The sequence below is a fragment of the Leopardus geoffroyi genome, chromosome B1, assembly GCF_018350155.1.
Source record: "Leopardus geoffroyi isolate Oge1 chromosome B1, O.geoffroyi_Oge1_pat1.0, whole genome shotgun sequence".
NCBI lineage: Eukaryota > Metazoa > Chordata > Mammalia > Carnivora > Felidae > Leopardus > Leopardus geoffroyi.
In genome coordinates this window covers 83,975,877-84,002,852 of record NC_059327.1, presented here as the reverse complement: position 1 = coordinate 84,002,852, position 26,976 = coordinate 83,975,877, and the positions used below count along the sequence as shown (strand labels likewise).

The window sequence follows — 26,976 nt, the reverse complement described above, 5'->3', positions numbered from 1 at the left end:
ACATGGGTGAGCTTCTCTTGGATGCCAGTTCTTCTAAAGAGAAGAATCATATTCTATAAGCCAGCTAACTTGGGACAGGCCAAATAGTACTATCATATAATTATCAAAGCTATTACACAGTAGCCTAAGGCACACTTATCCAAATAGAAATAAACAATCAAAAGGCCATCAGGGCATTTCAGCACCTTTATTCAGGTACACTGACCCTGTGAACAAGATACATTATCCAAGGTAGTTACTCTAGATATCCATAGTGCCTTTGAAAAATAAATTCCCCTATTCCTCTCACTAAAGGTCAACTTAAAAAGGAAGTTGTTAACCACATTTATAGGTGTGGTTATCCTCAGCAGTGGATTGATTGAAAATCATCATCAAACTCAAATTAGTAAAAGAGGTAGGGACTTTAATATTATTCCTAAGAAACTTCGTACAGTCCAGTGGATTCAACAGCAGAAAACTTAGATTCTGGTGATTTCAGGGTGACCCTCAGCAAATTGTTTAAAATTACTTTCCTGACATGCCAGGGCCCTATATAACACAGCAGGGTACCTAGGAGGGTCAAATGTAATACTGCATATATGAATTATTTGTAATTATTGGAGTTTTATGTCATTTATTTGTTCTTTACTTTCTGTGATGCCCCAAAAAGAATTAGCACTGTTCTAAAGGGTGAAGTGATATGGATAACTATAAAGTAATAAGATAATCCTTATCTTTAATCTGTCATGCAGTAACACGACTTGTAGTTTGGTCTGATGTTTAATTAATTAATAACACTCAAAACCTTCCTTCTATCTTTGATGTTTCTGAGAGTCCAAATGGTTAAACCATTTTCCTTATAGAAACAAAACTTTTTTTTTCACAATTTTTAGGTGGCTATGGCCTCAGAAGCTCTTCAAACAATCTCATCTAGTTAAGCATTCATGAATCTCATGAGGTCAGGCTAGAGAAGAAACATTCTGCTAATCTTTTGTCTAATAAAAGTCGTTAGAAGGAAAGTGAAGTAAGTTTGTGAGGAAGGTACAAAAGAATTCTTTACTTTCTGCTCCATCCAAGGTCAAAGAATCCTATAAAAGCCTTTCACATTAGGCAGTTTGAATGATGTGTCAAAAATCAAACTGGATAATAACTCAGAGTTAGAAGAACGAAAAAGAGGGAAAAGGTGATTTGCTGGTCAGCCCATCAGGTAGAAGTATGATTTGAAAAGTGAATCATAAAGAAGAGGTTTTTTTTTCCTCTCTCTCTCATACTCCTTTTCACAGTGGTTTCAGAAGACAGACCCACAGGCACACTGCTATGTGTAACCCAAGTCAGAAGGAGAATCAGTATTAAAATGACTACAGTGGAAAATTTGGGCACGCCTTTGCAGTAATCATCTTTTCCAGTTTTTCTCCCCTTTGGAAAGAAACACTCACAGGAAATGGACGTTGGAGAATCAAACTGCAGAGTATCAGATAAATGAAATGCTAAAATAACAACAAAGAAAATAGATTCTTATTCATTGCTGTTCATATGTCTCAAACTGAAACATGGCTGGTACACAGTATGGGCTCTGCACCCAGCCACAAGTCACCAGGCAAGAACATCCAATGTATCCAGACTGACCAGTTCACTGGAAACATGGTCAGCCTTGAGGAGTCTGATACCATGAAACCACTAATCCTGATCTTGGAAATATATCAGTGTCACTCAGGAAAGAATGCCCTGAGTGCCAGAATAATATCTGAATAATATCTGCAGTAAATGATGATGATACTTGCATTTCTACTACGTTTTTAGTTTCCAGAGCACTTTTACATATGTTAGTCTGTTTTCATTCCAGTAGTAGACAGAGCAGGATTGATGATCATTTTAGAGCTGGGGAAACTGAGTCCCCAAATGGATAACTTGTCTAAGGTCACACGACTAAGTAGCAGATCTGAGATTAGAACTTCCAGTTCTTAACTGTATGTTCTGTGCTCTCAATGCAGCATCATAGTTGAGAAGGAATCCTTGAAGGGTCCAAGAGTTGTATTTCTGATCCCAGGTTTGAAAACGTTCTTGCTACAGTCCTTTGTAACACTACGTGCACTGCATTTTCCCATAATAGCATTCAGAAATATTATATCCACTGGTGGGGTTTTCAGATGCCTCATGGTTTTTGTCACAATAGTTCACCTCCAGTTTGGTATTGCTTTTTCTCAGATACTTGTTTAGGTTGCAAGTTCAAGGTGGGACACCCAGGGAAAGCAACTATTACACATGTGTGCTGGAGAAAGCAGAATGGAGAAAGCAGTGAAGCAGAATCTAAGAGACAAGCTTCTGCCTTTAAACCTACACCACCTGAAAAAGTTCTCTTTACAGAGAGAAGAACATTTCTCTGAATATTAACATCGCCCTAAGGATATTTCTGGCTTTTTGGGGGGACAACAAATGAATTTGATCCTGGAATTTAAAGTTTAAAGCCTTACTTAATGTTTAAAGCCTTATATTACTCAATATACATATTCAATATATGTACTCAATATACATATTCATATTTAAAACTGGGTGTATATGTATGTGCGAATATGCATGCACCTGTCTAGAGGTTCTATCATGAGGCCCCCATTTCTTTGCTGCTCTGAGGCCAGAGCAAGCTGCTATTTACATTTCACTATGCCTCAACTTAAATTCAGGAATGAAAAGCAAACATGGTAGCTTTAGCACATACTTTAAATGCCCCAAATGGAGGCTTGCTGGGGTTTGCAGTGGGTGACTTCTTGTTTATATTAAATCCTATCCAATTAAGCTTTTCTTGGGAAACTGCTTTCACACATTTTAAACCACTAATATGCCTATAAATGCCCTTTTCATAAAACCAAAATAGCAGTTTAAAAAAGAGAAGAATAATATTTAAAATTTTAAATATCCATGGGGCACCTGGGTGGCTCAGTTGGTGAAGCGTCTGACTTTGGCTCAGGTCCATGAGTTCGAGCCCCATGTCGGGGGCTCAGACCCTGAAGCCTGCTTCAGATTCTGTGTCTCCCTCTCTCTCTGCCCCTCCCCTGCTCACACTCTGTGTCTCTGTCTCACAAAAACAAATATTAAAAAAATAATAAATAAAATTTTAAATATCCCTATAGACCCCATATGTGATTAAACAAATCTCCATAGTGCCTTCCGAAGGCTGCTTTCTCTATCATGGTTAAAAACAATTACCCAAGTTTGTATGTGAGACCAATATTTTCAGGAATTCACATACTGAATTCCTTAGGACATGATGTAAGGAACAGCTGCCACCTTAACATTTAGCTCCATCCTCAATGAGCACATCTTAAAAGACAGCTTGACTTAATGCCATGAAACCTAAGTAACCTGGCTCATGGCAACATAAGAAGAAAATCTTTGGGATGTGGAAACAGATGTCCCTTAACATTTTTCAGGATGTGACATCACCTTCTGCCTTGGTGTACATGACTCTGCTCAGTGGGTTTAAAAATAATTTTCACGTGAATTTAAATACCAGCCTGAACTTAGTTTTTATTATCATTCCATTCAGATGGCTCTAAGGAAAGCCTATGTTTCTTTAGAATTTCCTTTTGTTCCCGCTGTGCGGTGTATAGAAACTTTCGGTAATTAAAAGCTATTCCTAGCTGAAGCAGTCTAACCTTTTAAATCACTAGTTTCTGCTCCTTTCTGATCAGAAGAAATGTTTTGGCAACACATCACATTTCAGCTTTGCAAAACCAAGAAAGAATGGGAGGCCAAAGCACAACATGTGTCCTCAGTGCCCACGGTGTGTTTCAGGGATCACCCGCATTGGACAGGGTGTGCACGGAGTTTCCACCTGCATGTCAGCTGAGCCAAGAAAGCTGCTGTAAGAATGAGACAGGGCTGGCCAGCCAGGCACGAATGGCCTAAGATGCTGAACAAACGGTAACAGCTGGGGGATACTTGAAAACTGTAGGAATGAGTGAAATATCCCAGAGACGGGGGAAATAAATTGAAGCAGAAATAACTCAGTTCGGAGTCCAAGTCAGACTCACAAATCACAGCAGTCAGTTATCAGATCACTCGACTACTGTTAGCAGGTGGAAAGATAAATGTTCCTAGATCTACTTTGAAGCACAAATTCATTGCACAGCATACTATAATGTAGCATGGGAAGATCGTGCTTCCCCCTGAGATTGCAGATGCAAGAGACCCCGACGAGTACCCCCCTAGTTAGTTCGGGGAGTTCCCACGGACTTCATCAAGTATTGTAGATGATTGCCATTTTCTTCTTCTTCTTCTGAACGAGCTCGGTGATGTTTTCGGCTGCTGCCTCCATTCCATGCAGATGATCCCCGACAGTGGGTCCCTCACATCTCCCCAGATGCTGAAGCCCCTGCCCTGTGCCCACCAGTACTCCTTCAGGCTGCCACTTGTTCACTGCAGTTCCCTTTCATCCAGGACCACGGACAGACTTCCCATATTGAATCTTCAAGATGCAAAAGGAACACTCCTCTTAGGATGACATATTTTGTATAAAAGTAATGGGAATGGCAGTCATTTTTAAAAGTTACATTTATTTTAATTTATTAAAAATAAGGAATTCCGTCAGCAAATCCGTTAACATGACTGTTTTATCACACTTATTTTATTTCATGCTCTCCTTTATCTCTTCTTTTACTCTGCCTCATCATCCACACCCCTCCTCCCCCACTCAACCCATTGCCTTAACCCTCCTATATTTTCTACATACTCGTAACAGTCATCTACAATTATATACTATCTTAAATACAGAAACAACACACATACATATATAAAGGCATTTTTCATTAGTAGTTTTGTTTTCATGAAATTAGATTACACGTTATTTTTGGCATTTGCTTTTCTCAATTATGCAGTCCCTCCTGAATCTTCCAGGTCTGCTTTTAGAACTCCCATGAATCACACCTTCTTTTTCTAAGGCTTCATAATATCCCTAGTTTGGACACACCAGAATTTTTTCACACACTTCACTACTGATAAGCATTCACCCTGTTTCTAATTTTTCACTATTTGAGCAATGCTCAAACACCCTTTTCCATATATCCTCAAGTACAAGTGTTTTACTTGGAAGAGGTTAATAACCAGGAGTAACGTTGCCAAATCAAAATGTATACTTATTTTCCATTTTAATAAATGCTGGCATATTGTTTTTTTTTTAAGTTGTAAAATTTCACATTAAATCAACAGTGCATGAGAGCACACTTTTTCCCACATCCCTGCCAACAATGGTCTTTAAAATTTTTGCCAGTTTATTAGTAAAAATTGATGATCACATTGCTATTTTAATTTTGTGTTTCCAAGAATATACAGTTAGAATATTTTTAAATGTTTCTTGGTCATTTAGATTTATTCTTCTGAGGACAACCTCCTTAAATATCCTTTTCTAAACTTGAAAGAACTTTTTAAATATTATAGGGATTAATCCACCAATCTTTGACTTGCATATAGTTTTCCATATCTACTTTTTCTGTCTTGTCTATGCCATAGATCCTCATGTAAAATGTGTAGATTTCCATATAGTCAAATGTCAACTTTTGTTGACTAAATGTCAACTTATGGACTCCCATTATTAAGAAAACTTTCCCTACCTCCTGCCTCTAGATTATATATCTTTTAAACTATCTTGCAAGAGCTTTAATGCAATTTAGTTTCTACATTTAATTAATCTATGTGAAATGTATTTTTACACATACGACTGTACTATCATTTTCTTCCAGATGGACAGTCATTTAACCAATACCATTTGTATTAAATAATCTACTCTTTACCTGCTGACTTAAACCATCTACCTCATAGAGTCAATTATCAGCTTTCCTGGAATCTGCTCTTAGATTTGATATTCTGTCTCACTTCTCTATTCATCTATTCCTATGATCAAACCACATAGATTTGACTGCAGTAGCTTTATGTTCTGTTTTAATGCCTGATCAGGCAAATCTTACTATTTTTAAAAATGTCTTTGGCTATTCTTGGATATTGATTTAGTTAAGTAAATTTTAAGGTCACTTTATCCAGTCCCCCAAATCCCTCTCCATAAAAATACTTATAATATTTTATTTGCAATTACATTAAATTTATAAATTGATTTGGATTGATGGTAATTATATTATTTTCTAACACAAGTAAGTTTTCCTATTGGTAAATACCTTATTTTATAGTTTTTAATAAGATTTTATACTTTTCTATGTAACATAAGCTATAAAAGAAGGGTGCTATTGATTTTTAAATATATTGATCTTATAACCAACCAACTTACCAAATCATATTTGGTTTTTATTTCTAAAGTTGCTTGGGATTTCCAGATATTTTAATCACATCAATATATAAACAGTTTTGCTTCTTGTCTTCCAAATTTTACATAAGTAATATAATTTTCTCATTGTATTTTCTATAGTCTCCAAGAAGATGTTGAAGAATAATGATGATAGTGGTTAATTAGGTGTCTCATCGAAATGATTTTAGCACTTCATTGTTTGAACATTTATATTATCTTATTCAGATAGTTTTTTATATTTCTGTAATATAATCTATTTATTTTTTATTAGACATGACCACTAGATTTATTAAATGCATCTTTACCATCCCTTGACAGAATCAAATGAGTTTTCTCCTTTACTTAATAAAATAGATTATGTTGATAGATGTTCTGATATTGAGCCATTTTTGCTTTCCAGAATGTATTTTTCTTTTTCCACACAGATGAATTCTACTGAATGCTATTTCACTTACAACTTATGTACCTATGTTTCTAATTGAAATTTGGGTATAGCTTTTATTTTATTTTTTTAACATTCATCAGGTTTTGGTGTTAAGGTGCTCCATATGTACACAGGCTGTATTCCTGGGTCAAACCTCACTACCTACATTTCTGTTCCCTTATGATAAGGAATCAGAGAACTTCCTAAAACTTCTGGGAAGCACCCATCAAATTAGATTTATACTGACATGACTAAACTCCAGTTTGTGGACTCAACAGGCTCAAAACAGAATTACCCTGCAACTCCCCCAACCACTCTTCCCAGTGATATTTCATGATGCCTAAAATGAAAAGTGCTCACTGCTCAAAACTTATGAGAGTAAAAAATTCAGTCATTCTTGAATGTTCAATGGAAGTCAGACTCAGAATAAGAGTTCATTGGGAAACACAGGGTAAATTATGGCTCTCTATGTTTGTGATTAACATTAATTAACTTTCCCAGCTTTGAAAAGAGAATGGGAAGTGACCTTATGTCATCATTTCTATTTTTTAATGTTTATTTATTTATTTTTGAGAGAGGGCACAAGTCGGGGAGGGGCAGAGAAAAAGGGGGAAACACAGAATCTGAGGCAGGCTCCAGACTCTGAGCTGTCAGCACAGAACCCAACTTGGGGCTTGAACCCATGCACTACGAGATCATGACCTGAGCTGAAGTCATAAGCTTAACCAACTGAGCCACCCAGATGACACATCATCATTTCTATCTTAATTGGAAAAAAGGCAAATTAATTCTAGGTATTAGTGTGTGTGTGTGTGTGTGTGTGTGTGTGTGTGTGTGTGTGTTTTAAGCTAGGTTAAACAATGTTTCTAACACACACATTTGTAGACAGCTAAGTTTGAAAATATTCAAAATACAGTTCTGCTAATCTCCATGAAATAAGGATGTGGCGACTTCACAGAGTCAAGCGGCCACTCTGCTAAGGCCAAAAGGTTTTGTAAGAAACTTCCTTTACTTCATGAGTAAATTCATTTTCTTATTTCAAATAAGACTGTCCAATAGCTGGCCTGTCTCCATGCAAACATTTTCTTAGGGAAAGTAAGGAAGTATTGAATATTCTTTCCTCTATTGTGGGAGTCCAAACAAAAACAATAAACAAACAAAAGCCCTGAACAGATGATATAGAGCAAGTACTGTGTGAATGAAGATAGTAACACAGAAAACAGGAATAAAAGAGGAAAGCAAAACAACGTAAAGAGCAGCATAGATTGTAATGCACTGAATATGTAAACCACAGAGGAGGGGAAAAGGAGATGGAAATGCAAATATAGAGAGAGTAGCATAAATGCTAAAGGAAAGAACTTAAATATATAGTACTTCCACTTCTGGTTAAGATGCAAAAATTTGCAAGAGACAGCCACTCCTATAGTAACATCAGATACACCACCAAATCAGTTTTTGTTAAACCCATCAGAAAACTGAGGATGTAAATAAACCAAATGAAATGAAATCCAGGGAAAGACAGACTGTTCCTGGAGGAAGACATACCATGGCTGGTATTATTCCTGGCTGAGCAGCAGGAAGCGGAGGATCTTCCATAGAAACCAGATGGACTCGTAATAAACTTTTAATGAGCACATGTTGCCTGGCATGAGAGATTTGAGCCGTGAGGAGCCCTAGCCATTGCATGAATGAATTTTGCCCATCCACCTACTCCTTCCCATGGGACATCACATACTGAAGGAGGAGATTTCAATGTACAGGAGAGCTGAGAGATTTTACCACTGAGCTGCACAGGGCTTTTTCCAATGTGAAGCAGAGGAGCAGAGGTCGATTTCCCCATGTGCTAGGCTGAAGCTTGAGAGAGAGCTTGAGAGAGATTGCTGCCAAGTGAAAAAAAAATGCCTCCAGTAATCTAAGGTTGGCTTAACTTACAGAAATGAATTAATGTATTCACTACATTAACAGAATAAGTAAGACAAACATTTAAGCCTCTCAATATATACCAAAAAAAGCCATTGGACCAAATTCAATACTACTTGTGATAAAAAACTCACAGAAAATTAGGGATAGGGAGAAATTCCTCAATCTGACAAAAGACATCGATGAAGAGCCTACAGTTAAGATCACATTTAATGTTGAATTACTGAACACTTCTTCCTTAAGTCTGGAAACAAAACCAGGATTTCCACTGTTACCACTTCTATTGATATTATACTGAAAGTCCTATTGCACCTAGCTAGTGCAATAAGGAAATATAAGATGCAGTTTGACTGGAAAAGAAAACATAAATTTTTCATTATTCGCAGGTAACATGATTATATATTTATAAAACCCTATGGAGTTTTAAAAAATGTTTTAGAACTAATACGTGAATTTAATAAGACTGTAGGTTACAAGGCCAATACGCAGAAAGTAATTGTATTTCTACATACTAACAAACAAGAGTTTAAAACTATATATATATATATATGTGTATATGTATATATATATATATACACACACACACACACACACACACACTATATATATATATATATATATATATAGTGTGTGTGTGTGTGTGTGTGTGTGTGTATATACACATATACACGTATATTTTATGTTTACTTATTTATTTTAAGAGAGAATGAGAGGGAGGGGCAGAGACAGAGAGAATCCCAAGCAGGTTCCAGACTCTCAACACAGAACCTGATGTGGGCTCAATCTCACAAACCAGGAGATCATGACCTGAGCTGAAATCAAGAGTCAGATGCTTAATCGACTGAGCCACCCAGGCACCCCTAAAGCTATATTTTAAAAAATACCTTATATGTTATCATGAAAAACTATCAAGTATACCTAGAAATAAGTCTTAAAATATATTATGATCACACACAAATGATGTGAACACAAATGTATTCCTGATAAAATTAAAAAAAAATTTTTTTTTCAACGTTTATTTATTTTTGGGACAGAGAGAGACAGAGCATGAACGGGGGAGGGGCAGAGAGAGAGGGAGACACAGAATTGGAAACAGGCTCCAGGCTCTGAGCCATCAGCCCAGAGCCCGACGCGGGGCTGGAACTCACGGACCGCGAGATCGTGACCTGGCTGAAGTCGGACGCTCAACCGACTGCGCCACCCAGGCGCCCCTATTCCTGATAAAATTTAAATACGTAAATAAATAGATATGTCTAGCATATTTAAAGATTAACAGACTCAGTATTGTTAAGATGTCCATTCCCTCCAAAATGATATATACATTGAACAAAATTCCAATGAAAATCCCAATGAAAATTCAACAGATTGTTGAAAATCCCAACAATCCCAATTGAAGAAATTGACAAGCTGTTTTCAAATTTATGTGGAAAAACTAAGGCTCTAGAATAGGCAAAATAAAACAAAAATCTTGATAAAAAGCACAAAGGTGGCAGGACTTACAATAAAGCTACAATCTTTGTGTTATTGTCATGATGCTAGATAAAGAGATCAATGGAAGAAAAGAGATCATTGAGAAATAGACCTGCATCTATCAATAGACAACTGAATTTCTATTCAAGACACCAACTAAATTTAATGAAGAAAAAAGTATTTTTGACAAATTGCTGCAATAACTGGATATCCTCATGGGAAAAATAACTTTGATCCCTATCTCATTCATCAATGTAATGGCTAGAATGATAGAACATTCTGAAGGAAGACACTGGAGAATACTCTCATGACCTGAGGCATAATAATCTTTGGGGGCACAAAAAACACTATGAGTGAAAAGATTGATGAACTGAACTCACTCAAAATTTAAAATCCCTGAATAACAAAATACATCATTAGAAAAATTATAAGGTAAGCCAAAGGGAGGAGAAGCCCTTGTAACACCTATATTCATAAAACCACTTACATCCACATATATGAAAAGTTCTTATAAATCAACAATAAAAAGAAAACCCGTTTTTTTTTAAAGGGAAAAAACGTGAACAGAAACTTGCAAACAGAAAAGATGAATGGCCACTAAGCATAGGAAAAGGTAAAGAATCAGTCATCAGGAAAATGCAAATTAATACCCATTAAGATACCACTTCATACCCACTAGAATGCTAAACGAAAATGATCGACAATATCATTATTAGTGGACTTAACTGGAACTCTCATACAGAATTAAGAATAGGAGAATAAACCCATACAATAACTTTGAAGAACAGTTTGGCAGTTCCTAGAAAAGTTAAACAAACATCTGCCCTATGATTTAACAATTTTAACTCCTCAGTATTTACCTCCCAAAATAAAAACAAATACCCACACAAATACATGTACTCAAATGTTCATACACACTTTATTCATTGTTGTCAAAAGCTGCAAGTAATTAAATGCCCATCCATAAGAGAATGAATAAACAAATTGTGGTGTCTCTACAGCATAATGCCATTCAGTAATAATACCACTCAGCAACATAAATGAATCTCAGAAACGTGTTTGAACAGAAGATACCAGGCACAAGAGAACACATATTATATGATTTTATTCACATAAATTTCAACAAGCAAAACAAACTTATGGTGATATATATATGGGAAAGTTGTTGCCTCAGAGTATGTGGGGTGGCAATTGACAAGAATGAGGCACAAAGGAACTTTTTGGAATGATGGAAATGTTCTATATCTTGAATATGCATAGGTTATATGGTCATATGCAACTGTCAAAGTCATCAAACTGAAACTTTATATCTGTCCTTTTTATCATATATAAATTATGCTTCAATAAAATATAAATATGCTCTTTGTAAATATGTACCATTTATCAACATGTAGAAAGAAAGTGAAGTTTTATTTGAAGGGCAGCAATATTTTAGAACCTTGAACTACCTCTATACTATGGATTCAGAATCAGTAATTCCCCTTGCAAATTATATTATGATGGAGACAGAAGCGTTACAGAAGACAAAGTCTGAGTAAACCAGCAAGTTGAGAAGACCTTGTGGCACACACAAAAGAAAAGAGAAAACAAGGCCAGGTGGACAAAAGCAAAAGTTTAAGACATAAACTTAGTCACTTCACAACAGGTAACAATAGCTGTTGTTTCATGATTAGTTGGCCACTTCATTATAAAATGTATTCAGACATCTGCAATTAGTTATACACACTTAATCTAAGTGCTTAAAAATTTGGATATGTTTTTCCCCTATATTGACATATTAACACTTTTTTTCTCAATCAGTTTTGAAGACCTAAATAAAGAATGCTTTTAAAATACCAGCTGAAATAAAAATACCATCGTGTGGGAGTGAAAATGAGGGCAATCCTAACAACATATGTACACTTGAGAAAAGACAGGATCTTTGAATTGGCCTACTTAAGGCTTTAGAATCTCAATTTTTTCATCTTTGAAATGGACGCAGTAATACTTCCCTCAAAGAATTTTTTAGAGCCTAAGGACAAACCATACATATTAACCATAGTGTTTGGTATATGCTTAGTGATCAATAATAGCGATTTCTTTTTAAGGAAAAAGCTGTACTATACCTTCTATAGAAGATAGAGAAGAAGGCCAGCTTATAGAATTTGAATCTCAACAAGTATAATTATACCTAACCTTCTCAAAAGTCAGTGTAGAAAATCAAGCCAAGTCAAAGTATACAAAATGTAAATGATTTTCTTTTCCATAGAAAAACACACACAAAAAACTTAGACACTTCCATATAGGTAACTGCACTAGAAGTGAACTGCCTTGAACATATAACTCATACAGTTCAATACACTTACATCTAATCTTGATAAGGTAACTTTTTCTGAAAGGTACAAATGGAGGATTGCTAGTAACTGGCAGTAAAAAATGTCTTAGGACATATATTCTCACCTGAGAAATGTTCAGTGTCTAATGGACACAGGACTCTGTCCTATAAACTGAACATCTAACAAGTTGAGGGATACAGCAAACATTTACTCTAAGAACAAAAGGAATAAAGCAATTTGTGCTCTTGCAAAATATATAGAAATTCACATTTCTACCATGAGTAAACCAATTCTGTGACCTAATCATGTGTTTGCAGATTGATGGCTGTCCTTATCTGAGTGTTGAAAGAGCCTTGTTCAGTATCTTCCAAAACATCAGTTGTATGGGAAGAAGTGGAAAAAGACAAAGTTTGATGATGATGTTCTTTTCCTATGTAAATTTCACCTTTTTCTGAGTCGTTTCTGTAACATATGAAAGACCCAGATTCCCAACATGATTCCCTAGGGCTCAACACTGTAAATAACATGCTAAAAATACTTTTGTCTATGTTGTTTCAGTTTCTAGGAAGTTTAAAATAGAGCAGACAACCAGTATATGTTCAGAAAACGTGAGCTTCATGATTAGAACTTGGCTTCTCCTATGCTGGACACGGGCTTCAATTTCAATCTTTGAAGTCCCCACCAAACAGCTGGATATCAGAGAGCCCATTCTGAGAAAAAAGGTAATTTCCTCATGGTGAGGAAATTAATAAAAAGTTCATTCTTATTTTATTTTTAAGTTTATTTATTTATTTTGAGAGAGACAGAGAGAAAGAGAGAGAGCATGCATGTGAGCAGAGAAGGGGCAGAGAGAGAGAAAGAGAGAGAATCCTAAACAGGCTCCATGTTCAGCACAGGGCCCAACACAGGGCTTGATCTCACAACCTTGAGATCATGACCTGAGAAGAGATCAAGAGTTGGATGCGACTGAGCCACCTAGGCACCCCAGTCACTCTAATTTTAATAATGACCCTATCACCCAACCATAACCTACCTTCCCACCTGCCAAGCATTATCCATCCATCTGCCACAGTGAGAGATTTGCTGAAGTGAATGAGGAGGATGAAGAATGTAGTAGGAGGAAACAATAGTCATTCTGAATCAACAGACTCTTCTCATTCATTATAATGATTAATTGCATTTCTGCTGAAGTTACTAAGTTAAGGTAATCAATCTTAGGTCCAATGTTTGGAGGAATACAAGAACAATGACTAGTTAGATAATAGCCATATCAAGGGCACAGATGAAAGGTTATCATTTCTCTTTAAAAATATCTAATATAAATAGGTATGTCAATGAATATGAAATGGCAAAGTAACAAATTTATTTGACTGATGAACTCCAAGTAATGATAAACTCAATAGGAAAGAGCAAGCAACTTAGTCATCCGACTCAACTAGTTAGTATTCAGTTGGTAGAAGATCTCATTGTTTTGGGCCAGCCTAACATGATCAATGATTTACTAGGATCAAATATTTAAACTACTTTTAAATACAAGCACATAATTCATTAATTTTCTAAAACACAAACACATATTTTCATTTCGTAGGTCTTAAAAGTATTATGATCTTAAATTGTTTTAGGTTGTTACGTGCTCATCATTACAAATTGTACTTTAAAACCACTTCCTGCTTCCTCTTCTTACCCTCTCCCACCCCCAACCCAAAGAAAATCTTAAGAAACAAGAGAAAAACTTCCAGGATAAAGACTATATGTCTGTGGGGATTATTAGCATATTAATAGACTCTGTTTCTATTTACACTTCCATATCCAGAACCAATTGTTAGTTATTTTAAGGAAGAGGTTATGCCTTAATTAACAGCTCTTTGTAAATGAAAGCCGCTTGCATTTCTTAAGTGTGTTCAAATTTCACAAGTCGTATTTTACAGCAGGAATCCCAGTTCATCCAATACTTTTATGTGATGACACCTCTGATCAAGGAAGGAAGTCTTTAAAAGACCGTAAATAATTAGCTTTCAGAACAGAAGCCAACAAAAAGTATAATTAATGAGTAAGCTGATTATCCCTAAAGCATTAACATCCATGCACATTTTAAATGAGAGAGAGTGAAGGGACTAGAAGCACCTTAGGTATTTAATATTTCTAACTCTGATATTTCTAAGGACTTCACAAACTTGAGAGTTTAGGGAAAACATTCATTTCTGTAACATAGTGTTGCTATACCTCTGTCCTTTCCATATTCTGTCCTGTCTGTGCCTTGGGACTGCCGGGAGGACTGAATTTGATCATGTGCTTGGAGGAACATAAAATCCCATAGTTGCTGCTTACCGTCCCATCATCCTAATCGTTTCCCTGCTTACTACTCCCCTGCACAGTTGTATCACCTCCTCCCACTATCTACTTGAACCATAACCTAGGTGAGGGTTAAGTTTCAAGTGATGCTTTCCTCAGACTAGGTATGTGTGATTCCCAAGGTCCAGCAGTGCCCCTTAGCTTCAACAGGAACTCTTCTGGTACCTAAAGGCCTCCCTGCCTTCAGTGTTTCCTGGCATGTGCTTCACTATTGATCATCAACACTGCCGTAGCTCCCCTGTCTTGAAAACAGACAAAAATTCATGCTGACCTGAGGGATTTAAAGAAGAGAGCTCCTTTGAAGTCATCCCTTCCTCAGCACCTACCCAACAGGATTCTCTTCTGTCCAGGAATTTTCAGAGTGGCCTCTAGAGGTAACGCCTGGTACTTCACTATCTAACCTGGCAGTCATGGAAGAGAAGTCAGACACCGTGGGAAGACTGAAGAATTTAGGACAAAAGACCATTGGGACTTTACATGACCGTCACATAAATAGGCCTCTTAAAACATCTGCCTAGTACTTCTTGTTTGTTTTAGTGCCAGGAACAACTTCGGGAAAATAGTGGGAGTTTCTCTCTCATATGTACAGGAAGAAATTGTGAAAATAGAGCCCTTTATCAATCTCCTGTTTTAGAATAATTACAATCTCTAGAAAGTTTTGAAACATGTAAAGTTAATCCTTTCTACTTGCTTTATGCCCACAATATGACTCCTTCAGCAACTCCTTACAACAACAACAGAAATGTAAACCAAGAGATCAAGCCAGCCTTCCTGAAAAAGAGAAAAATATGTTCTGAAAGCTTTTGCTCCTAACCAATTGCCAGTTTGGCACTAAACCAAGTGAATTGGAAGGGGGTGGGGGGAGACGTCAGGAAACTATAAACATAAGGCAAGCATAAACACAGTATAAATACCCTCTTTGAAAAATGCCCAGTTATATCCAAAACCCAATAGTTTGGAAAAGCATAACTTCTTTTCCCAAAGAAAGAAAGAAGTGTAAGTACTTACAGTGTCATGAGACTTATCCTTGACATCATAGACTGTTAGCTTTATTTTGGTCTCCTCATAGATGGGATACTCAGATGGGAATGTGACACCAGTCAAAAACAGTGGGTCTCTTGTTCCCTGTAACAGCAGCAGCAGACAACTTTGATTCAATAAAGCAGCAACTGCAGCCGGCAGCATGCAGGGACACACGAGAGCACAGAAAATGTGTCTGAGTCTGTTTGTTTTTCTAGGAAATAGTTCTGTTGGAAGAGAGATCTGAATTGCCAAATGATGCTCATGGGCGACAGAAGGCCCCGAATACTGATATAGCTGTTGATAGTAAATGCTACTACATCAGTGTCACAGCTGCTAATAGTCTGGAAAAACAGCTTATTTTCATTATATGCAGAACTCTCCTTTAGGGTCAGTTGTCAGTCCACCTAGAATACATTTAATGGATTTCACATGAAATGTATACAAAAATCTAAGATATTGACTGATCAAAGTAAGATGAAGCTATTTTCTCATAAAGTACCATTTACTTCCTTTCTGTAATGATTCAGCTGAAAGCCATGCTCTGATAATGTCCATTTGTTTTGAGATGTTCAGCTGGGTTTTTTTTTTTTTCTCCAACCAATTTGAAAACTAATGAAAGAAACTTTATATGATGGATTTGGGGCTATAAAATTACTAGTTTAGGATGTACCCCACAGGATAGTTCAATGTCTCATAATTCATTTTTAGAGAGCTGACATCCAACACTAAATTTGACATCGATATTTAAATATGCATATTACCAAATATCATGGAGATGTTTGCTACAATTCTGTAAACCAGGCATCTATGAGTTTCTGAAAGCTCAAGTTATTCTTTTATCCATTTATTCTTTCTCTTTGTACTCAACAAATACTACTTTTTGTTCAGCTCTGTGTTAGACACGTTGGAAAAAAACAGCCCCAAATAGCTATGTATGTTCAAACATAAACATCTGAAGTGTGTCAAAATAATTTCTTTTAAGTTTTGGCAATGTTTTAAAAATAATTATATTGGAACAATACTTAAATTTTTTTCATAGCATAAACAACTTTATAATTTTAGTCAAGTTTTTGCTATATGAATGAGGCTATTTTTGTTAATTCAACCACAGCATTAACTACAAATTATACCAGCATTGGCACCTAAAGTTTCCAAAGGGCAGATTCAAGATTCCATACAGGATCTGGGTCATTCTCATTAGAGAAATGAGTAGAGTTCAGTCTGAATCATTTATTCCGCCAGCCAGGCACAGGTCAGCATTGAGCAAACCCGGTCTGGGGTAGCTACTTAGTTCCTTGCAGAGAAATTCCTCATGCAAAACAGACAGGGTTCACAAGTCTAAAAAAATCACGCACAGCTAAGGAGTTTAAATAGTATACTTTCTTTAGTCCCAGATATTCAGGTATCTCTTATTCACTAAGTTCATGAAATATGCATGATGAGAACAAAATAATCAAAAGGGAAACACTTCCTCTTTTGAATCTGATCCAATAAAATAACAAGTTTCCTCCCAACACATTTTGAATGTATATTAGTAACAATAAATGTAAATAGGAAATCTCTCATCTGATGAGTAATATTTACACCCTTTAGCTAGAAACATTACAGTTTCTGAAATTAATCATCTACCTTTCTTTGAAAAACATCTTACTTTAAAAAGACACACACAAATAGCAGAGAATATAAAGTTTCCATGGGCAGACTGAAGAACATAGGAAAAAACGAAAAGGGCAAAAACACTTAACTTCTCTAGGTACTTTATGGTTCTCTTTTTTCCCCCAAAAGCAAATATTCATTCCATTTAATTAAAAAAATCTCTCTATATTTTTTCCCTACTTGTTGCTATATTTAAGGATTCAACATGGGATTTTTTTTTTCTTTCTATTTACTAAAGAAACATAAGGTCTTTTATGAAAAAGGCAAGTTCTTCTCTCATCTGTTTATTCTGGTAAGTTACCAATGCATGCTTAATAACCTCAGGTATGCTTTCTCAAATGACAGAGGACAGTAACATAGCATAGCTACAGGCCATGGGCTAACTTATTTCAGCTGTTTGCTTAAATCCAGAAAGAGGCTGAGAGAGTGAGAGCAGAGCAGAGAAATGCAGGCACACAGCTCGCTCACTCACCTCCACGATTTCCGTGCTTGAGTATCTTGTCAGACCCTGCTCCGCCGGGTGGATTACTGAGATCTGCACCAGTGTATTCAGCTTCCGATCACGGACAGGAGCCACAAGATCCTTGCATGCTGACAATGACGGAGGAAAGAGAAAGAAAAGAAACTAACACCATGTCTCAGGGAAAACTTCTGTCTGAGTTGGAAGTAAACTTAGCGACGGCGCTGAATGAAATCTCCTGGGACTTAGGCTGATTTTTTTTTTTTTTTTTTTTTTTTTTTTACAGAGGAAGTCCCTTGGAAGTACCTTACAGAAATAGGAAGTCACGTGTTGCAGAGCTGAATTGAGAGTTCATTTCCACTGACAACATTTGCCGCTCCTGCTAGTCTTGACTGCCCGGGGATCCCGGCTCTAACGTGTGACTGTGCACACACAGCTCAGGGACTTGAGGGACTTTAATTAGTCATTAAACCCTGGGCTTTAAATCACACTCCCAGACAAAGTAAGCTGAGTTGGGCTATATCCGGGAAACTTTACGCTGTTCCTTATTGACATTGGCTGGATTGGTTCAAATGTACCAATGCGCCCTTGGTCCTTACCTGTCTATTGGCTAGAGCTGGCCTCCTACAATCATACACAGTGACAGAAACTGGGAAGAGAGGCTACACTACCAAAGCAGCACGCAAGCCACAAGCCAGAGGCAGAGGAGGGGTTAAAAATGACCTCTGTCTGGGATGCCAGCCAAGTCTGGGAGGCAGAAATATGGAATAAGGATGGGTTAATTTTTGCCCAGGGGCCACAAACTAATAACTTTCCTTTGAGACACCAGGCTCATATTACAGACTCTCATCACCATACCATATTTACCTGAATATCTTCTCCTCCCACATATCATTCCCACAATACTGAGGGAAAATCAAAACTACATTCCTTTGCAGCATGTCCAACATCTGTCCCAGTGCTTTCTCCCCTGGCTCTGAAATAGTTTTACTACCTGCCTTTGGGTGGCTAAATATGATGCAAAGGCTCCTCTCCAGAAGGGGTTCAAGTTATGCTCAGCTGAAGGCCTAAGGCGAGCTGGGGGAAACTGGGTTCTAGATCCATGATGACAGTGTGCTGGGCTCTATACCATCCTTACCCCACACTTCTGACAGGTGCTGACTGGTACAGGAAGGGACAGGAGGATGGGTGCATTTAAGCTATGTTGTGTCACCGCGGCAATTTACAGGACCTTCATCCACTGGGACACAGGTACTATGGCTTAAATCCAAAACTTGAAAGCAGAGGAAATTATAAATGTAATTAGCATCTTCCAGTGGCTTACAGATCATCTCATTTATAAAAGCAGAATGGGATAGAGATTTGGAACCAAACAGGCCTGGTTTTCACCCAATTCTACTAGCTCGGCAATGCTGGGCAAAATATTTACCTCATTAATTCTTCCTGCCAGACTTTGAGATCCTTTTGTTCGTGTATGGTATTTTGTCACGATTTTTCCTTACTTAAACCACCTCTCTTTAAATGCCTCTATCAATACAGGAGAGCTTAGGAAATCATGTATGGAAAAAGTAATAGCTACAATTTAGCCCTCCCTGTTTTTGAGGCATTTTGCTAATTATCTTTTTATTTCTCAAAACAGAACTTGGACTTACTATTTCAGTTTTACATATTGAAAACTAGAGGCTTAGGAATATTAAGTGCTCACATTTACATTAGTAGAACACTGGTGCTTTGTTTACATCTTTCCCCATTAGTTCCATTTCTTTTCTTGCTGTACTGAATTCCTCTCCTGCACAAATGGCACCTACCTTTGGAAGACCTGCTGCCATAATTCTTTACTGTCCCACCCAAGAGATCTGCAGTTTTAGGAAACATTGATGTGAGGTTTCAATGTCAACATAGCTCCGGAAGGAAAAAAAAAAAAAAAGCTAGATTTAAACTTTCCTGTTCTTTGGTGTTACTTTGATCATTTCCTCTACTTGCCTTACTAATCTGTTTAACTTCATAACTCATTTGCTTGGTTATATGCTCAGGGTGTTCAGCTTTCTCTCCATCTACTGATGTTGACTATACCTGTCTTGGATTTTAAAGCTGAAGTTCATTTGCTTCAAACATATGCATCTCTCACTCTTTCTGCCTGCAGCCTCATCTCTACCTTATGAGCTTATGACACGTTTGCTCAAAATGAGTTACTCCTTTTCAGATTTCTTATCAGTGGTGGGCTGTGATTATTTCCCAGAAGCAAGCTGCTATTCTCTCTTTTATGAGAGAAACTCTCAGACTCACTCCTAATAAAAACAGACAAAGTCTCATTAAACTGAAGTGTTCTCTCCAACCCAATTTGCAGATATCCCAATACTGAAGAAGTAAAAACAACAATAATGGCACTTTGTATTCCTTTATATTCCATATCTTAAAACAAGCACAAAAAACAATAACTAAAGTCGTACCTCGGGCAGTACATATCTCTTTTCTTCCCAAAACCCCAGAAGATTTTCTCTTCCCTAATACTTAGGCTGTAAGATATCATGGAAAGACCCTAAGATCAGTCAGAATTCCTGAGCTGTATTCCTAGATTCCTTGTTTACTAGTTATGTGACATTAAGTCACAAACTCTTGAACACTTTATTTCTTCATCTGTTTACCTTTTTTATGAATGGACTTTTCTACATAAAGTTTATCAATATCATTATACTAATATTTACCAATATATATCAACATTTACCAATATTTAGTGTTTTATTATTGTGTAAAATGTTTTTTATTGACTCAGTCATATTCAGATAGCTCCTTAAAGCTGTCACCATGTCCAATATTTGTTTGTAAATAAAATCCAGTAGGTGAGTCACTGTATTTCATATCATGAAACCCATACACGCCATGGATCTATATATCCTGAAACTGTCCCACTGTACGGGTGATAAATGATGAGTGCTTGGATTTCTTCATGGAGATATCACTCATTTGGTCACTATAAAGTCTAACCTGCATAGGAATTATGTGATAGCCAATAAAGAAGCCTAAAAATTCTGTCAATCTTCCAGATATACTTGCCACAACCCATTACCCAAACAAAACTCTGATCTGCCTACATGGCCTTCCTCAACTCATAAGACTAACAGAGTACATTAGGTTTTGCTTCTGTTGTTCTGTTTTATTTTATTTAAGAATTTATTGAGTTAAATGCATAGTTAATGAATGTCTCTCTGCAATCATTCATATATATATGTATATATATGTATATATATACATATATATGAATGATTATATATATAATTATATATAAAGGAATTATTTCTTCCTTTTTACTGGTTTTGTTTTGGACTGAGCTACTTAAAAGTATTCCCAAAGTCCAGAAGAGTTTAAATACACAAGATGCTAATAGGTTGGGATTCAGATGTGCTTGTGTCCATTGAATAGACTTGTTTTATTTTTTACCAAAAAGGGAAAAAACTGCAATATAGAAGTAATGAGTCTTTTTTTTAAAAAAGCTTATAATTTTAAACTTTTCTTTACAAAAATAAAATAATTTTGAGCTACTATTTTTTTTCTGTCAACTTTGTTACAGTAACTAGCAACTTGAGGGTTCACTTTCGATTGCCAGTGTTTTGAATGAGACCCGCATCTCCTGCTCAGATTTGTAAAGGAGTCACACAGCTCTCACTCTATGGTAGGGAATCCTCGGTAGAAGTGTAAGGATAAAAAATAAATGCAGCATCAATATCTCAGGGGAGGGCTGGGCACTGAGCAAACTGGAAAGCCTATGCTGTGTTAGCAGAGGGAACCTCTATTCAAATTCATTGCCCAAAGAAATGAAAGCCCACTGTTGCTTGATTTGAGGATCTGTCCAGAGCTTGAAATCCCAGTCACTGTGTAGGCTAAAGTTATAAGAACCATACAACAAATACATCTGTGACTGATTTGGCCTAAGGACCAGAAGTTTCTAACCTATGGTCTAGATGCTCAAAGCTACTACTTGAATTCTTAGGAAGACAGCACAAATCATCTTTTGCTCCTTAGTTCTAATATTTGAGGTTCCAGGAACTAAGGGGGTCAGGGGTCTTCAGAGTTCTTGTTAAATTAAATATTCTCTCTACCCAGAAATACAGTTTTTACAACATAACAGTTTTTGTTTCATTCAGCCATCATTTCTAAGTCATGTCAAGTCTCTTGAATCCATAAAGCCTTTCCATGATTCTAGCCAATTTTAGCTGGAAGCCTAAAACTGTCTCTTGACTCTTCTATCAGAGAGTTCGATCCCAGCAATAATCATCTGAAGCAGAACACAACTGTTGGTTCAAGTGCCTTCGAATTCAGCAGCATTGGCCAAATCCTAACATTCTAAGACCTGCATCAGATATGGAGTCCACAAATAAGCAAAGGTGCCTGCCACAGGCTTTCATGAGAGCAGCAGCATGAGCCACAGGGCAGTGTGAATTCACAGTCGACTTCAAGCATCTACCCCTTTCCCCTTAAGAACTCTTTCTTCTTTGAAGTCAGGTCATTTTTCTTGCTTTACTCCATTTCATCTCTCTTCTTGCCATTCAGTGTTACTGGCACCTAACAAAGTTTATCCTCTTTCCTCCAGAACAAAGCAGTGGCCACAAGCAAAGGAGGCAGGGGCAGGGGACTTTGACAAGAATTTCCACATCTCTATTTTCTGTTCTTACATTAGCAAAAAGAAAGTTAGGCTTAGAGGAGAAACCACACAGTATAATATATAGAACACAGAGGAATGATTTTTTTCACTGGAGATAAAACTATTTGAAACCTGGATTTAGTCTAAGGAGTTATGTTACTTTGGATAAATTATCTCTTTGAGTCTCTATTTTCTAATCTGTAGAGTGGACTTAAAAGGACACATTTCATAGATTTGCTGTAAAGATTATAGGAAGCAATGTATATAGAATGCTAGGCACATTATATTATTATTATTATGAATATAATTATGCATTGATGCAAAAATGGATTTTATCTATCCAATATTCTTATAGTAGTTATATGCTTGAGATATTCCAGGTTGGTCCTAATTTGGTATAACCATATGGTTCTTCAGTAAAAGAATTTTATTAAATTTATAGCTGTGATTTTTTGGTATTTTCTTGTTTTCATATAGATAAATAAAAATGTTTAAAACCTTTTACTGGATTATTTGTTAATTTCCAAAATCATAGGTATCATTAATATGCTGTCTTCTGTGAAATCAGATGTGGACACTTACACTTGTTAATTTTACCTATGATTAGGAACTTCCAAATAACAACCAAAAATAACAGAAAGCCTTATTTTTTTTGTCTGCCAGGCAAATGAGCTACATGTAAATAGTCAACTCACCCTATAAGTAGGCATTTAGCTGGGAGGTAGTGTTCCTTTATACAGAGAGTGATGGCTAACAGGGAGGCATTATCTAATAACTGAGATGCCCCAACAGATTATAGAAAGACTTGCTCTTTTGCTCTGTATACTTCCTTCATTGAAAAAGGAAGACTGCTAATAACTCTTCCTTTTCTTGCAATTAAAAGTAAATGTTGTAGTTAGAACCCAATATAGCCTAATAGAAGTGTACCTCCTCCTCTGTTGAAATCTTAATGATTGTACCCTCTACAGACCCTTCATAGTGAAAATGGAAGAGATAAATCCATGCCACTCAAGGGCAAAAAATGCCAGGGCACAGAGGATGGGGTATCCTGAATAGAAAAGCAGCCTTGTACAAACAGGGCTTTAGAGAAATAACCATCTGGCTTCTAGGCTCCCTCAATAGCACCATTCTTATCTTACTACGGCTAAGAGAATCAGCCACTTCCCCAAAGGCTGTGGGAAAGACTCTTGAGGCCTAGAATACAGTGTTTTATTTACTTCTCAAATTCTTATTTGGTCAGGTTTCTTAAAATGTCACATATATATATATCTTTCTCCTCGTATTCCAGAAAATTAGATGCCACTAATCAATTGATATGCCAATTTGGGTTATGTTTCCAGTCCAGAAAATTACTGTACTCCATTATATGTTTTCCCAGTTACCATTATATACCAGTGATTAAATTTAAATTATATAAATTTGTAACATACGTTAAAAAATGTATGTAATACATAAAAAGCATCATAACTCCTCTTTTTATTGCTTTGCCAGTATAATATGTATAACATACTTCCCTGTTTTTAGTCTCTTCTTCCTTTCTGTTCTTTATTCTTCCTTTCTCTCTGGAATGTTAAGAAAGCAATTTTCTGAAGTGTAGGATACAGTTCAGATCCCCTGACTGGATTCAGAAGACAACACTGCCCCATTTCCAGGGCACTGCAATCCATGATAATTCAATTGTATGCAGTAAAATGGCAGAATGCACAGTGGCGCTGCTTCATAATAATATCCACACAGTGAGAATTTCCTGAGTAGTCAGGATATTCTGTATTCACTAATAAATATTTTCCTAAGGCTACTTCTTAGAAAAATGTGGCTCTATATCATACTGACTGATTTATGGCTATTAATTTATATATTCTATGTGCATTCAGTATTCTTTGTAGAATCTTTTAAGAGTCTTTAATTCATTGACTCTAGCATTATATCTTGTCATCCTGTTCATTTTAGTGTACTTTCACCTAATCAAGTCTAATTTCTGTAATCTTTCTCATTTGGTCTTATCCCTTTTTGTTCTCTTTCCTGCCCTCTCATATTTCCTCTAATACATGTTTCTCCCATCATTCTGAAAGATGAGGTTGTTGAAGTTGTCACTGCATATTTATAAGACTTACAACTATTAGGGTCAGGAATACCTCTCTCTGAACCCACTGCAGCTCTTCCTTCAGTTAAGTAACTGTTTTTAAGTCCTTATAGGGATAAAACAAAAAGGTGTTATCTCCCCCTTAACCATTGTGGGGGGGATTTTAATTAACACGTACTTCCCTGAAGAGTACGTGAACCATGCTTAACTGTCAACATAAGCAATATTTGTTGGAAAAGTAAAAAATGTATAAAAGTTGGCACTTTTTTTTCCTTTTTGGTTTAGTTTGTCTTTTAAGGCAATGTATCAAAAAAAAAAAAAAGTCCCAAATGCAAAATCAAGGCCTGCCTGACTTTTCAAGGGGGATAAGAATATCTACATGACATGAACCAACAGTATTAATTTTAGATTGTTAGAAGGTCAGGGGTAAACAGCAGTTCAGGTTTAAGGTTGGAAGTAAAGAAATAAACCCAAAAAATCAACACACACATGCATGCACGCTCACACACACACACACCCACCCACCCACCCACCCACACACACACACACACACATACACACAGGAAAAAAAGCCATCCTAATGCAAGAATTTTTTAGACTTATTGAAACAATGTTATATTTTTTTGCTCCTATACTACCACAATAAAATACTAATAACATATAAATTTTAAGGTTTTTCTCACTTAAGATAATACTTGAAGCTAGCAGAGAAGATGGGAGTGGAGGGAAACACAATGTACTACATACTAACCATGTGTCAAGTGGCATTGAAAATAAACTTTGCTTGTGTTAGCACATGTCCAGAACAATACCATGCTTGTTGCTGCCTCATAGTTCCACTAAATTCCATATCTATATGGTGTTTTTCACTCGTCAGTCAGATTTGTAGATCATAACATGTGGCTCAAGAATGAAGCCTGTTATTTATTTATTTGTTTCTTACCAATAGCAGAGAGTATTCAGTAGTCTGATTTTTTCCCCAATAACGTCATTCTGCTTTGTCTGTTCCTCTGCATGCTCAATGGTGATTTAGCTTTGTAACAAGAATTTTAAGACTCTCAATATTCCAGTAATAGTATCCAAATAAAACATGAGGAAAGGATGAGCCTAATGCCATGGGGAGGAAGCAGATGATGGAGTGATTGAAGAATATAGGTAATAATTTGCAAGAGGGAATTTAAAAGATTTTGTTATAGAAACATTGCTGCAGAATTCTTGCTACACTGAGATTTGAGTACCACTTCTCCTAAATTTCATTACAACTGGTTCACTTATAAATTAAATTGATTTCCTTCATGTAAAAAGCTAAATTCACATTGTTGGGAAAAAGGTCCTGAAATAAAATTTTTTACTTTTCCCCATAACAAAATAATACAAAAATATGCCACCACATTCTATGTGTACCTCTGTGTGTGTTAAATAAATGTGTTGGCCTTTAAAAATTAAAAAAAAAATGCCTAAAAAGATGAAATTCACTTCCTTAGTGTGGAACATTACACATATGAAAATAAACTACCCACTCAGTACAGATTCTGAATTTAAGTATCATTGAAAAATCTAGAGAGAGAGGGAAAAAAAAGAACCTCTTCCCGGAACAATGGTGCTTTCGGGAAATGCTCTTTGATTGTCTGTGCTCTGGAGCAGTGAAGATGCCAGCTGTACAGAAGACAGCATATTTGCATATAAAAAGAACAAATTTGGTTCAAATGACTGTTGTCAGTACCAGAAGACGCCCATTCTCCAACTTGTCCCCAGCTCCCTCAGCTTCTCTCATGTCAATCCTCAGAAAATACTATTTTGTCTTGTTTTCATGAATATTACCTAGGTGACTAAGACTCTGTCGTCAAGCAATTGAATTAAAAACAAGTCTGTACTGGTGACTTTTCTAGTCTTGATATCCCACCCTATATGCTGAAAGCCCCAAACTGGCCTGGCATCATCACCTAACATTGTATACAGACTTGGTTCTTTGTGAGCAAGCTCCAAATCCACGTTCCACTTCAGAAACAAGTGCTTGCAGCTTTCTGCTGCTCTTTTCAGCAGGAACATATGTGCTGCTTAAGAAAGGATGAAAACGTTATTCCAAGAATGGAAGCAGGTCCTTCTGAATACTAAAAGAAATATTGTGAATCAGTTAATGGAAATCTGTAACGTTAAAACTAGGATCAGAAAAGTTAGAGAGAACAACACAGAGAACAACATGAAGCCTTTTATCTGCCCAGAGGCCAGGATGACAGCATTTTTCCATGACTATCAATCAGTTCCACATGGGAGCCAATAGGATTCCTATCAGGACAACCATAGAACCTGTCAGTGGATCCAGAAGAGCATGTGTGTTAGTGGGAAGGGTTAGTTACCTTCCCTGT

General features: G+C 36.5%; 1 protein-coding gene across 10 annotated transcripts in view; it reads right to left on the bottom strand.

Annotated features, from left to right (window-relative positions):
* INPP4B (inositol polyphosphate-4-phosphatase type II B) overlaps positions 1-26,976 on the bottom strand; it is a 778,265-nt gene that overhangs the window by 323,749 nt on the left and 427,540 nt on the right. For all 10 annotated transcript variants that reach the window (XM_045466827.1, XM_045466836.1, XM_045466862.1 and 7 more), the window contains 2 exons: positions 17,901-18,019; positions 15,758-15,874 (listed from right to left, as the gene is read on the bottom strand). In XM_045466827.1, coding sequence (XP_045322783.1) covers positions 15,758-15,874; positions 17,901-18,019 — 236 coding nt within the window. The remainder of the gene's footprint in view (positions 1-15,757; positions 15,875-17,900; positions 18,020-26,976) is intronic.